The 15434-nt window shown below is 37.5% G+C and overlaps 1 protein-coding gene across 3 annotated transcripts in view; it reads right to left on the reverse strand.

Annotated features, from left to right (window-relative positions):
• Positions 1-15434, reverse strand: part of LOC121084465 (cytochrome P450 7B1) — a 126376-nt gene that overhangs the window by 16060 nt on the left and 94882 nt on the right. The window contains exons 1-2 of one of the 3 annotated variants that reach the window (XM_040585911.1): positions 12940-12963; positions 6151-6287 (exon numbers count right to left, since the gene is read on the reverse strand). In XM_040585911.1, the coding sequence (XP_040441845.1) occupies positions 6151-6238 (88 nt within the window). In that variant the 5' untranslated portion in view covers positions 6239-6287; positions 12940-12963. Of the gene's footprint in view, positions 1-6150; positions 6288-9577; positions 9604-12939; positions 12964-15434 lie in introns of those variants that run through there. The other 2 variants (XM_040585910.1, XM_040585909.1) reach the window with 2 other exon arrangements.

Raw genomic sequence — 15434 nt, forward strand, 5'->3', positions numbered from 1 at the left:
GAAGAGGTAACAAGTTTTATTTAGATTCCCTTTGTCAGGATGCAGATTCCACCTGTGTATACTTTTATAGCTCTTCTAAAATCAGCATGAAGCCATTTCCATGTAGACTGATCAACTGGTTTTGCCAACAGTAGGGTGTGATCTCTGTAGTCGTGGCACTCTGAAATAAATCATTTATTACTCTGGTATAACATGAAAATACAATCTAAAGTCATAGCAGCATTTGAAAATTGTGGGGTTTTACCAGCAGAAAGGGAGCAACACGCACATTTCACCTGCATGGAAGGAAGTGAACGATGATGGCTGAAATGGAAAATACACCACCTAGGCAGCTTTTCTTCAAGCAGATGACACAGAAACCCCAAAACCTGCCAGTTATGGCTTTAACTGCACACTGCAACCCCCCAACATTTAAAGTCTCTCTTACAACTGTTTTTCTCCCCCCTGAAGTTTTGCTAACTTCTCGTTAAGAATGTGCTTAGTATCCGTAAAACGACTACCTTAGGATCTGATTTTGAAGCCACAGCTTACAATGGAGCAGGCTACCATTTTTAACATGGGTGCCATTTTGGGATGCACACTGCCTTGGTGCCATCATCCACTGTGTCAGTGTACCGGCAACTTCCTACCTTTCCCAAGGAACTCAGCGAGGTCAAACAGCTGAACCTTCAGCTGCTTGTACAGAGGGACAGGACAGCATCATCTGATGCTTTTTCAAGCTGCCCCTGCCAGAAAAGTCCTGCAATTTCTCCCTGATCTTTAAGTCCACTACTAAAGAAAAGCGTTTTGGTGAACTATTATGAAACAAAATGCTAATGGCCCCGAAGTTTGATTAAAACTTAACTCTTTATAGATGGTTCCCATGTTAAGTCTAAATTTAGATTTCCCGATCCTTAACTTGAATGGAGAGGGGCATTAGGGAAAAAGCGTACCCATTAAAATGTACACATCCTCTGTGAAATATCCCAGTTATAAACAGTAAAGACTCCAGCACTTAACAGACTAATTCTGTCTCACTAAAGGGACAAATCTCCTTTGGTTTTAATGGGAACACTACACACTTAACTGAGGACCAAATTTGGCTCTGTGACAGATGTCCTGAGATAATGTAGTCACTACCACTAAAAATGTCAACAAGTATCCATGGTTACCATATAGTTATATTTGAATTATCATAGTTATTCCATATTCTGACTTATATATACACACAGTGCTCTATGGTAAATCTGGATGTGCTCTGGACTTCCTCTGAAATTACCAGCTGCCATAATTTTCCTCCCAATTACATCCACTGCAATCCCAGTGACCCAGTAAGGAAACGTATGGGATAAATAGTGACAGAATTTGACCTCCTTTTTTTGTCAACAGTGTATGAAGTAGAGTTTGCTTTACTGTAACATAAACAACCAGAGACATAATTAATTTTTAAAGAATAAATATATCAAGAAACTGGCACGAAAAAGAGATCCTGAAATCACAGTCCTCTTTTCTGATCATTTCTTCCTTCCCAGACCACAGAATATGACAGGAATTTTTAGTCTCAGCCTCTCCAGGATCTTTGTTAAGAGTCCTAGGATTGCTCTCCCTTTCCACCTTTCACCCACCTTCATGCTCTTTATTGAGGCCACCATCTTTGCTATAAAAGCTTGGAAAGAATGCCCATTGGAGCAATTATTAATAAATAGATCTGGAGTGTTATTAACCCTAAAGATGAAAGCTGGCTTCCTAACTTTGCATTTACAGGGTAAACAATTTAAGTTAAGATTTTTAATTAATATTAATTTAAACCATCTGTCCACCATCTGCTTATTTCTGATGCAAAATATGAGTTTCTTTGTGATCTTTAATCAGACACTTAGCAAACGCACATCAATTCTTATAATTTTTAAGTAAGAAAATGATTTTCAGCAAATGAGTTTTCAGACAAACAAACTATTTTAGCAATAATTTTAAACCAAAACTCACTCAACACTAGCACATACTTTGGAAAAAAAAAATCTCTGAGAGAAGCAGAGTATTACAGATCCTGATTTTTATTATTCTCATCAGGTTCCTGGTAGCAAAAAGTAAGTATGTACCAAAAAATAATTCATTTTGTAGAACCAGTTCAGGCTCCAGACCACATCACTGCAAGTCACCAATATATATAAACACATAAACCAAAATACTTTTGTTGCTGCATGTAGTAAAGGTCTATACAGTGAAAAAAGTGGAACCCCTCTATAACAAAGGCAGCTTGTTTATATACCTCACTGAGAATCTAATTTTAGATCTCTTAATGAGAAAAAGACTAAAATCTAGGGCTAATTAATAGTAGTTAGAAAGTTGTTGTGAGTGTGGGTTTGGGAGCTTTTAGCAGTTACAGTCCTACTCACACACAGATGCACTACACGGCTACACTGGTTACCCCAGCCTCTTCCACCCAGGAACAGATTGCTAATTACAAAACCGTGCCCCAACACCTCCTCTACCCTGAGCAGCAAACATCCAAACAGGAACAACCGTCCTCATCTCAAGTTATGATTTTAAATTTTGGAAGTGTCAATATGGTCCTTAATCTTGCTTTTTAAATTCTGTCTTTGTCCCCAATGAGGTCTCTTCCCTCTGACTGTCCCTGATGGTGTCAGAGACCAACAAATGCCAATCTTTCCTAAAGTCTCCAGTTTTTATTTGGCATTTTAAAATGCAGCTTCCCCCCTCCCCTCCCATGTCCTTCCATTGCAACTAATGTCAAGAACTATCTCTTAAAAGTAGTCTTTTCCGAAACCGAAACAAATTTTGATGCTCATAAATTTCCATCAGGGTATCGGTAAATGCCAGATGAGCCAAAAGTGGAGGCATACCACACGCTCCACAAATCAGGAAGCCTTAAATATTGAAGATATTTATGTAGAAACCACTGAGGACCAACCCTTTCCTTGTTAAATTGTTAAAAAAATCCTTCAACACTAAAAACTAAGTAGAAATGTCCATACAGAAATGCCACACTCCACATCCCAACAGTTTAAATCCCTGAGCTATTTTACTTAGTACCATAGAAACACAACAAAGTAAGAGATGTATCCTTGTTTCTGTAAAAGTCCTCTGAATTTTTAAAAGATATGGCTACAGAGAATTCTTACATCCCCATCCAATCCTTCAGTCTGCATTACACTCCTGCTGCAAATAGCCTGGTTATCTCCATTTAGTTTCTACAGTCTCCTAGAAATAGAAGATTGATGTGGAAAATATGAAAATTGTCAACTTTGGTAAATCTGAGCACAGAAGCCAGTATTTGTATGATAGTTAAGAAATTACTCTAATAATGCATTCTGGAGCTTTTTAATGCTAATGATGAAAGACAAGTATTTCAGATGGCATCTAATGATGGATGTTATTTCGGTAATGCTTGCAGCAGGCTTCAGCTTCATAAGGAGTTAATGTAAATTACCTTTTGCCTAAGAGAGAAAAATGTGATATGTTACTGTAGGTGTACCATGATTTAAAAGAAAAGAATGACTTCGCAGCAGTATTCGAAAAGGCAAGTGTGCTTAGTAAAAAACCCTCAGATTATTTTATTGAAAGTTGCGTTAGTCTCAGAGAGAGTGTTGAAAAGTTCAGTATCATTCCTAATAACTTGTCAGGAAAAGGAGACAAGGTTTAATCCCGAGAAACAATGACAAAACTGTTTCAAGTTCTTTAAGGTCTTACCTAGCCGTCTGCCTATGCTGCTGAGCCTTAACAAGCAGCGGGGCTGGCTTGGGAAGTAAGATCATCTCAACACCACAGACTCTCTCTCCCTCTCTTTCCCCTCCTTATTCTTTTTTTTTCCCTCTCTCTCTCTCTTTTTTAAAGGCAATCGCATTTACGTAATCGTCCTCTTATTAGGGAGATTCTGCTGAACTGCTGACAATGATGTACAGTGGTGCTTCGCTGCCGTGACGTTTGGGGAAAACGATTCTGCTGCACCACCACACAAAACCAATTAGAGAACTATTTTCTGCGACAGGTCAGGAATTTACATTGTTTCTCATAGAAAGATGTGCTTTTTAATTTCTTTATTAAGATGACATCCATGTCCCTTGCAACTTTTAGGGATGACAATCATTTGCTCATCACATGGGAAAGTACGATCAGCGAAATCGCATTACCGGTACGGGGCAACGCCAGAAACTCCGAGCATCGTTCCGCATTTTCCAAATGAACTAGTTTGAGAACCAATAATTAGAACAATATATATTGATAGAATTTTTTGACAGGACCTTTAGACACTGACCAGGGGCATAAAGCAATGATAGTCCATACACAACAGGCTACGTTATGTTTGCCAAGCATATAAACATCATCTTTGTCAAATCAGTAAGACATATAGAAATCCTGTATGTCTTCGGGACATGATAGGAGGTACTAACTAGCTTCAGCTTCTTCCTTGACTTGTGGATGACAAACTGCTTCTCTTGATGGTCAGTAATTTTATACCAAAAAAAGAGAACTTAAAGTGGCATCTCTGTTATGACAATTTCTCAAAATCAAAGATTTCCCTGCATAAGGCTAAAATGATACTGAGAACTCACTGCATTTACCTCAGTCCTTATCAAGGAAGGCTTCCTTAGAATACCTGAACACAGGGAGATTAGCTGAAATGGAGTTTTGTTTAGCATGCAAATAGAAATTTGTGAAACTGAATTATATTCATAGATTGCTTAAATACACAAATGTCTAAACATAGCCTTGGATAAAATAATGAAGAAGTGAAAGAGAAATAAATATTTGATTAAACACATTAAGGATTCTGAAGCATGGCTGTATCTGGTTTTATGAATGTATTAAGGTAGGCTCTGAATGGTAATTATTAATCTGTATTCGTAAGAAGGCACAACTGTATAGAGTGTGAATGTACATTAACAATAAAAAAGACTGTATTTCAACGAAAGTTGGTCTTGTAATGTGTCAAACTCACTTTCAAGATGGAAAAAATCTGAGCATACCAGTTTCCAAAGAAAAAACCCTGAATGAATAAAAAAATAATCACTCATTTAATAACAGTAAAAGTGCTCTTTCAAAGGATTTTCCAAAGGAAAAAAAAGAACAGATTTGGTAAGAGGAAGACAAATTTTATTAATTAAACATACGGCTTGCAATTTAATTAATTTAGTTGTAATGAAAAGAATTATTTTTATTGAAAAACAGTACTTATTTGGAAATATAAAGATAATGCTACTGCCATGAAATTAAAAAGCAAACTATACACTTTACATTTTTATTTGAAACTCCCTAAAAATATAGGTATAGCTAAAAATGAGATAGACTTAACTCTAAATTTGATCATCAGTACAAGGATATCAGCATATAAAGAGGCAAAAGATCCATTACATCCACCTGCACAAATAAGAATTTGCCTTTTTGTCAACAGAGGAAAACACTGGATTTTAAATTGATTTTGGTAAAAAGTACATCTGTATATATGTGTGTATATTTATGTAAAATTATATATTTAAGTTTCATTTAAAATTCCAGTTTCATTCTATGTTTTTCTTCTACAGTTAAGTGTCTATGTGAAATCACTCAAATGTTTCTATTCAAGCTAGTGTAGTAGTACAGCTATAAATACAGAAAACAGCAAGGTTATATCATACTTTATTATATTGTTATTTTCAGCAGGCATGATCAGAGTAAGAGGCTGGCAACGGGAAGTTTCTGTGTTCCAGTCCTGATTGTATCACTGAGTCAATATGTCATTCATTCCCTTGTGTTCCTGTCAACCAGTTGTAAAATGTGTGAGAACATATTCTGCACTTTTTTTCTGAAGTGTTTTCTAAATTTAATCTGATATTTTTCTGTGCGGTGTCAAGATGATGTTAGTTTGCCCTTCTTTAGGAAAAAAAACCAATACACAATTAAATGTGCTGGCAAAATCCATGTTCATACATTACATGCCTACAAATTCTGTCAATAAGCATACAGACCTATAGCTGTATATAAACCCCCCTTGCTGATAATTACATCCTATGGATAATTACTATGCATTCAATACATGTGAATTTAAGTAATTTTTATCGGCCTATGCTAAGCAAAAGTTTTTGGTTATGGAAGATTCTCAACTAAACATTTGAATTAGTATTTAACTTCACTGATGGAAACAATCAAGAGAAATGCTAAAATATTTCTCACCAGCAATATGTACAGTGAAAATATCTCCAAGTTTCTTTTGCTGATCCAGTAAGAATTTGAAAGCATCTTTTCTAAAAAGCAACGCCATCCCAAGGTAAGGAATCCAGCCATTTATTAGTGGGGGCTCTCCAGTCTTCCTGTTAAAGACAGAAAAAATAATAATCAGGAATTAACTTTGCCATGAGGGCAACTCATCTTTATATCTATGTATATATTACACTTAGTCCCACCATTTACATATATAATTCTTGCAGTGTATAATATGTTGTACAGAAAGTTCTTCAGATATGATGGCAGGTTAAATCTAATCACACCTCTGAGCACAGAAGGCTCTGTGTGGTGATTAGGAAAAATAAGTGAGAGAAATTGAGATGCATTTAACTACAGGTCGTCCAGTTATTACCATCGAGTTATGAACACAGAAAAATGACATTCGGTAGAAAATCTCCCAGCAAAGAGTTGTCTCATTTTCAATATTTGGAGTGTCAGAGGAAGATGTATCGGAAGGCAATTATGACAGATTTAGGTAAATAGGACGCTGACATACCACACAAAACAACTACCCTTACAGATAAGGTTTTAAGAATTTCAGTTTACCAGCACACAGAACAGCTACTATTCTAACTAAATATCTTTAAAATACAGAATAATAATAGAGGCTGAACATTTACCACAATAAATCTTAGCCTCTGAGTATTTATAGTCTCCTGAGCTAGAAACGTGTATGAACAGTTTAACATGAAATTCTAGATAATGATATTTACATCCTAGTCTAAAAAAGCAGCTATGGTGTATTAGTTATGTTTATGGAATAGTATAAAATACCTTTTAAGAATCGAGTAAGTTACATTTTTCATTAAAAAGGAAAAAAGATTTCCACACTGTCCTATTCCTGACTGCAAGTAAATGTCTCTCCTTCATGCGGGTCTTTAGTTGCTTGAATCTGATTTACAACAAAGAAACATAAAGCGTGGTTGCTCTGGAAAGGATTAAAACAAATATTCGTGAACAACTCTGCTGCTACATCCCATCTGTGAAGGTGACTTATACTACATGCAGAACAACTCATTCTGATTAAACACAAGATATTTACTAGCTTGGATCTAATCAAAGATCAAGGGATCACAAGCTTTACTACTATCATACACAGCATGGATTTTTATGTAGCTGGATTAACCCTATCATAGTCACATTCTCCCTTGAACTGCGGTAACAGAAATGAAAAAAAAAAAAAAAAAAAGGTAAACATGATATGCTGCATTTACATTTTCTATATTCCTAATTAAAACTTTCCGAGCAAGAAATTATGAGCCAGAGATTTATCCTCTTACTTTTAAAAGTTGCTATGGATTTAATTTACAGATAAACAGATGTGGCCAAACCAAGCTGCAGATCTCAATCTCTTTCTGTTTAACTGACTACTAATTCTGAACATTAGTTTTCAAGAACATTCTTTTGCCCTCTGAAAAAGCAGTAAACCTTCTGGTCCAACCCCGACAATCTCGTAGCCAACACATTTGCTCTGGCTTTTTTGTTTCTTTGGGTTTTGTGGCTTTGGGATTTTGTTTGTTTGTTTGTTTTGAGGTGGTTTTTTTTTTATTTTGTGGAGAAGATAGAGCTCCTCTTTTTTTCAATACCTCCCATAAACCACCAAATTACACATCCTAGTGGTCAAATAACAACATATTTACTCAAGTGGTCCAGAAAACTCTGTAATGGTTAATTCTGTATTAAATGAATACAAGAAAAGAACTAATCTGAGATTACACGAGAGGGATCACCAACCCTGGAATTGTAACAGCCAACTCGATACCCTCAATTATCCCCTCCAAACCCATAAAGAATCTGGATGATTTACCCATTTCCCAGCCCTCCAGACTACAAAGTCCTGAGAGCGGCTGCCTTTCACTTCCCGGGCTGGACACTACGCCTCGTAAGTAGCATCCTGACAAATATTTAGATAGGCTTTTTGTCATCTTCTAATTGAATGCATCTAATTTCATCCTCCATGTTCTGTCATTCGGTCAGAAGCTGTATTCTTCACAAGCTCTCCACTGGGTAAAAAGAAGGCAGCTCAGAAATCCAGGGGAAAATTAACTTAATGCTCCAAGTCTGTGGGATCACATCAGGGAGACATTTTGCTATCGCAAAGACGTGAGGGTCATCGTTCGCTTCAGACATGTTTAGCTCAGCAGCAATAAGCTTAACACTGTTAAACACCGTGTCAAGGCTACGCGGCTTTCAGAAGAAAATATAACACCAGTTCAACTTACGACCCACAGCAGACTGATAACAGAAATGTGTCTTCATTTCTAGCTTTCCTTCTCTTTGGAAGATGGAGGTCATCTCTATGACTTATTGATGTCTGCTAACACACAGCAAAGAAAAGAGTGCTGGGTGTATTTCAGTGCCTCTCAAAACACAATGCTTCACTGCACTAACTTTTAAGCAGTGCAGTGCAGCTCACCCTGGCTTCCTGAAGGATTCTCACCCACATCCTGGGTGCCTCCAGAAGTTCTCATCAGCTTCAGATGCTACACTGAATGATTAAAAAAGCCCACAGAGACTTTTACTGGTTAATTGATTTGTTTATGAACTTGAACACCAGACACACACTTCACAGCCATTGTAAAATTTGATAATTAGGCAAATATTACAAATGTTACTTTTTTTTCATGAAACAATATATATTGTTGTACTAAATCTAAAATATAAAAATTAGCTAAGAAATATAGAAGAGCAATATGAAGAGTTTTGATGGCAATTTAAGATTGCAACTTTTTTTAACTGAAGCATTCAGAACATCTTACCAGATTACATTTTATTCAGACCTAGCGTAACTGCTTAAATTCTAATTCACTTAACATACCTTATAATATTCCCAGGCCTTTTTGCTCCACATGCCTATGTTTTTTACATATTGGGCTAATTTTGCTTATATACAGGGATATCTTTACTTATCCGAGAAGCTTCTGTGAAGTCAGTAAGACTTAACAGACAAATTTCTCACATATGTGAGTGAATTTTACAAATAAAGCATCAGCAACATGTCCAATGCAATCTATAAGTAGACGGATCAGTTACAAAGTGGAGGGAAAGCAACATAGTTGTATCATCCATCATTGTTAAATGGATAATTTCAAATGGCATTATACAAAAATCAGCTGGCTACAAATACAGTCCATAAATAGAAAGAACAGACTCTGATAACTGTATTTTTTCTTTGCTTTCACAGTGAAAATATACTTCCATGTTAGCAAGTAATAAAGTTGCAATGTCTACTCCATCAAAGAAGCAAAGTTTTAGAGTTTGTTTAGTTTTCTTAAGGTGATATTTTTCAGCTCACCCAAAACGCAGAGGTCACTGACTCAGGTGTGATTATTTAGCTACTAAGGTAAGGCAGTATTAAAAAATGTGGATGTCTTACCTATGCCTCATTTATGCTAAAGCAGCAGTGATACAATAAAGCAGGAGAAAAATGGGCTGCAACATAAATCATGTGAAAAACAGATTAAAAATATTTTTTTAAAAAATTCAAGGTCTCTAAACACTATGTTTTCAATTAGTGAAAGGGAATTATTTCGAAAACCCAAATAAGATCATTTGTTAAGCTCTCTGAACATTAACATTTTTTTAATTCAATTACAGAGAAAACACCCTTAAGATTCACAAGAAAACAGACTTTGGCAGCATTACATCTTATAGAAGTGTTATTGCTTTACAAAAGCACACAAGACTATTCTTTTGCTGGTTACACCATTTCAACATCACTGCAGTGTAGGGCATTGGATCAGTGTAAATGAGACGAGAATCCTTCTCATTTCACTGGTTATTTGTATTCCAAAGGAGCAGATGCCTTCCAAATTATGCAAAAATCCACAGCGCATCTCGTACTATAGCAGATGAACAGGTTAATTTTTCTCTTTGCACACAATAAATCATAAGTGCTTTAACACCCATAGTCGCATTTCATGAACATAAACCTTCTGTTTAATAATGTCTGTTTACAACTAGAATCAGACATACAGTAATCTCTTGCCTGGGATAAACATTAATCCAGATCTGTCTAGAAAAATTATACAATTCATTACCATAAGTAATCTCTATTGTGCCCTGTGCTTAACCTTCATCTTTTTTCCTGTCCTATAATCTTGCAAATCCACTGGTGGTGTATGATTGGCATCTGGTGTTAACACAGCCTTCACTGCACACAGCACAGCTGAAAAAGCCCTATGTGAACATGTCACTCTGCAGGGTACCGCTGGTTCAGCTGACCGCTTCTCAACAACTTTCACCAAAGGGTGAATAAAACTCACAAGCCGGGGACAAAAGGGTCTAACAGTATCATTTGCCACAGAGGGGTCATTTTCACTTTCCAAGCCATTGTCACCATCCACAAACATTAAAGGTATCGGTCTGATTTTCCTATAGCATCTGTGGTCAAACACCACGTACCACATCCAAGCTGGAACACTCCGTGCTAGAGGACTTTAAGGAATGGAAATGGATAGGTACAGAAGGAGAACAAAAGCTATTATGGACATGTCAAAGCAGTTTGAGATTATTCACAGGCTCGATCACAATATTTAAGCAACAAGACATGACAGACAGTGTCTTTCCAGGAGCTTATGAACACTCTTAACTGTGAGGAAAAGAATGAGGCCAAAGGCTTCAATCCCAAGAAAGGTAATCCCCAGAAACGTGGTGTCTGGAGTGTCGTCTTGTATTATGAGAGAGAGAACAAAAGAAACTTAGGACAGGAGAAAGCCAGTAAGTCTACCTTCCTGTATTTTTAATTTAGCAGTAAGTTTCCCCCTCAGACCTGCTCAGAACATTAGGTATTTTGTATCTATGAGGACAGAAGAAAATACTATCTTCCCACATTTTCCCACAACACATTTTTTTTGATAATTGTCAAATTTTGCATGCCTTAAATACCCCATCCAGATTATCTGCCTCAGTGACCTCCTAGAGCTCCAGTTTCCAGGCTCAATACATGCAGTATGAAAAAGTGTTCCCTGCAGAAGAAGCCAGAGGACAGTTTTAGCAATATACAGCCTTCTACCTTTGAATTCTCAGCTTACATACCTCCTACAGAGGTATGGACCAGATGCCACTCCTATCTGATCACTATTTGGAGGCTTACAGGGCGTAAATGGATGCATCAGGCCAAGTCCTGACAGACAGATGCAGACATGGATTGACTCGGTGAAGAAGAAACAAGAGCCTCAGAATGGAAAAACCTCACACTGCTGCCCGCCACCTATACATTTGCCTAATAAACTGGATCACTCATAAAACAAACCTCAGGAAAAAGTAGCAAATGCACTTTTGAGCATACCAAGGAGAGAAGAGTTTATCTATGCTCCCAAAAAGAGCAGTACAGCAAAGACAGAGTCTAGTGGTATTGTGAAACAAACTGGAAGAAATGGTGATGAAAAAAACCCAACCAGCCAGTGAATTTTTACAGTGATTTTTTACAGAAAAATGCAATCCTTTTGTTGAAAGTTTTTCATGTCAAGAACTTCTGGGATTTTAATAAAAAGTTTTTTTTTTTTTCCTGTAAAAGCATACAAGTTTTTTTTGGTAGGATCTCTAACCTGTGTTGTGATCTGTTCATCACAGCAGCACCTTCTTTTTCTCTCTTCCAGCAATTTCATTTGGGTCATCCCCAAATATCCAAAAAATACCGATGCTCAACAACTCATTCAATAGCCCTGAAATATTGCTCTCTAGGAGCTCTTACTCCTTTGCAGTTTTTCAGGCTAAATTATCTCAACAATTGTAGGTTGACATTGTACATACCAACTTTTTACACTTCAGACTTGTGTGTTGAAGGACACATCCATAAATTCAACCACTACCTGTAGTGACTGGTTGGGATATTGCCTAAAAAGCCAAAAGGCAAATAAGTACCATTGTGGAAGAGTAATCTGAACAGTTTTAAAATATAAACCCACTGAAAAAGCCCTTTTGACTCAGGTTTTATTAGAGGCTGAAAATTCCCAGAGAGGTCCTACACAAAATGTAATGTAAAGTTTCATAACAGCTGGGGCAGGAGTTACAGCAGAAACAAGACCTGACCAATATGGCAATAATTCAGCAATACTAAGAATCAATATAAATTTAGTGCTTACGGCTGCACCCTTGAAATCCTACTTTGTTTCTGCTCTGGGTGAGAACAGTGAGAGCAGCCATGACTACTCAAGACTGCTCCTGACTAAGCCCAAGGTTATTCTATCTCATTTCACATTTGAGATCACTTGTCCAGCCCAGGGCTTTTCCTTTCTTAATTCAGCTTTAATCAAAGAAAAATAGGCTAGGAAGGGATGACAAGATGTTACTTATACCACACCTTGTATCCCAGGTAGGGTGCTGTGCACCTGTATCTTCCCTCATATTTGTCTATGCTGTTCTTGAAGATACCCAGTAACAGAGTCTCTACAGTCTCCCCCAGCAATCTGTCCTTATTATCAGAAAGTTTCTCCTTACATCTAACATCTATCTTCATGCCGTACCTCAAGCCCACTGCTTCTCACTCTGCCTGCAAAGGATAAAAGAATCAATTATTTCCTTCATTTCTGCAGGAGCACTTAAGTATTTAAAGGTACTGATCATGTTTTCCCTTACTCTTCTTTAGGTTAAACAGCCTCAACTTCTTCCAGTATTTCCTCATACCTATTTTTGAGACCTCTACATACTTAATGTCACTCCTTTCTTGATTTTCTAATGTTAGCCCACACCTTCCTCTATGGCAGTGTCCTGCACTGAGCGCACCAGAGCAATTACCTCTTCCATCTTGAGGGCGATACTCCTGGCTTTGCCTCCCAGCACAACCTCGGCTTTCTGTGCAAAGTCACCACCGTGTTGATAAAAATCCATCTTGGGAACCATTACAGCCCTCAGCCTATTCCCAGAGAAAAGATCGTGCTCCTGTCCAGATGCTGTTGATTAGTCCTCTGTGTTTTCCAGTTCGCCATTTGGAACACTAATCCCTCTTCTGCAGACTTGCAGCCGCTCCTCTTTTGGTATTATCCACAAAAATAAACATTTTTTTCTCCTGTATTCATAATGGAAGGATGGGATCAGAAAATGGAAGTCCACCAGTATTCCCTTTTACCACTATCAGGAACATATTTATGCTGCATATTAACTGACTTTACCTAAGAGAACCCAATGACTCTCGCCTAATATTCATCTCTTTCATAAGCCATTTCTGCACTTCAATATACTGCCTTGCTGCAACACATGTTAAAACTGTACGCAGTAAGTAGCTCATAGTAGGAAATCATATTAACCGCCTGGCCTAGAAATGACAAGTGAAGTGTGGATAAGAATGTCAGCACTCCCCACAGAAATGTATTCAAACAGGCAGAAATCGTTCCTTACGTAATAAAGAGCAAACAAATAAATTCAGGAAATCTCAGAAACAGTGATGGGACATTATCATGTTTAAAAAACCCTGGTAACAAGGAAAGAGAGGAGAATGTTAGATGGAAAGATATTGCCACTTCTGTGTGCAGGTGTGCAGTAACTGTATTTTGTATGTAGTATATAATTTCAGAAGTAAAAAAAAAATTATAAATATATTATTTCCTATAAAACTGTATGAATGCTAAAAAAATGCAGATGTCCATCAGAACAAAAAGGGTAAAGAAAATAGACTTTTCATTTCACGTAACTGAGCTGTCCAAAAGTTTGGTATCTTGGTTAAGGTGGACATCTTTTAAGTTCTCTATAACCACTAGAGAGAAAAGGAGTGAAAGGGCTTTTTGGAAGGACTGGTCTTTATTAATGATACAGATAAGTTAAGAGTTGCTCACTCAGATAGACAGCGAGGATGACTCCCTTGCATTTCCCTAGTTGTCATGTCTCTTCCCACATTTGTTTTTTTTACGTCAGTTTTCCCGGCCCACTCATCTGCAAACTTTTTTCTCCTTCTCATGATCCCTCTGTGTACTTCCAGCCTGGCTGCCCATCCCTCTTGGGATGTGTCCATGGACCTGCCACCACCATTGAGCCCCTTCGCTTGCTCACTGTTAACTTTCTTCTCAAACCAAGCTCCTGTTCAGATCTGGGGAGCCTCTGCTTTAATCTTCTGCAACGTATTCTTAGCCCAAATATTGTCCACTAGGTTTCACTTTCAGTTCATTCTCCGTCAAATCCCTTCTTGAATCCTCACCACCGCTGTCACCACTGTGGACCACATACATACTGCACTGGCACAGAGGATGCACAAGGCTGCTGGTGGGTCTTGCCCAGTTTCCCCACCATGCTCTCCTGTCTGTCTATACTCATCTGTTGTCACCTGTCTTGAAGATAAGAACAGCTTCTCTACAGTGTATGTCTACACTGTTCATTGCAAAATTGATCTCTGTTTGTGAGATTGACTAGTATCGATCAAATCACTCCCTCTCTCCATTTCCCCTTCCAGGGAGTATTAGCCATTTTCAAGAAGTGGGCACAATTCACATGGAATGCATATCTCTGTGTGTGTACATGTATTTATGAACACAGATTATGTGATTATAAGCATACTTATTTCTATATATGCATATATGCAAACAGAGTAATTTCACCATGGGAAAAATTGAGTAGTGTGGCAATTTTTTTTTTAATGGTAACACAAACTTTTGGTTTTATTGCAGTATTTCATTTTATTGCTGTAAAATTCTGATGTTACAGCCATGGTGGTATTGTGAGTATCAGCACCACCCTTTTGACCCGAGTGCATTATATACTGTTATAGGGCAATAACAGAACACCGCAGAAACCTGTTCTCTCCCTTGCTCTGTCTACCATGCACAGGATTTTCAAATACCAGCAGCCCACTCCTGATTTATGGAGGTAATTAGTTTAATGAGAAAAACGGGGCCACTCACTCTGTCTTAAAATCTGCATGCACATAGCTTTAGATGGATAAAATATTCTGCATTTTATCTTTAAAAAAGGATGCAACACAGCTATGAAGTTTTTAATTAATGATTTTGTGACTCCCACAGTTATGGCCATGCATTCCCCAAGTGGAAGCACAGAAGAACATGGCGATCTGCAAGCAATTTCCCTCCTCTCCCCCAAGAGCTTCGTATGTCAGACATTTCATGAATCGTATTACAGAATGAACAGTCAGGACATACATGTTTTGCTCAAAAATGTATTGAAAAAGTCCAAAGTATAGTCTGAATAGCTGAATAAATACGGAACTACCCCAAGTACCTTACTTAGTTCACTTATTTGTAAATACAGCTTGAAGTTGGAATTGTATACTGAGAGAAGGTGGCTAA

Source organism: Falco naumanni, chromosome 3 (assembly GCF_017639655.2).
Source record: "Falco naumanni isolate bFalNau1 chromosome 3, bFalNau1.pat, whole genome shotgun sequence".
Lineage (NCBI taxonomy): Eukaryota > Metazoa > Chordata > Aves > Falconiformes > Falconidae > Falco > Falco naumanni.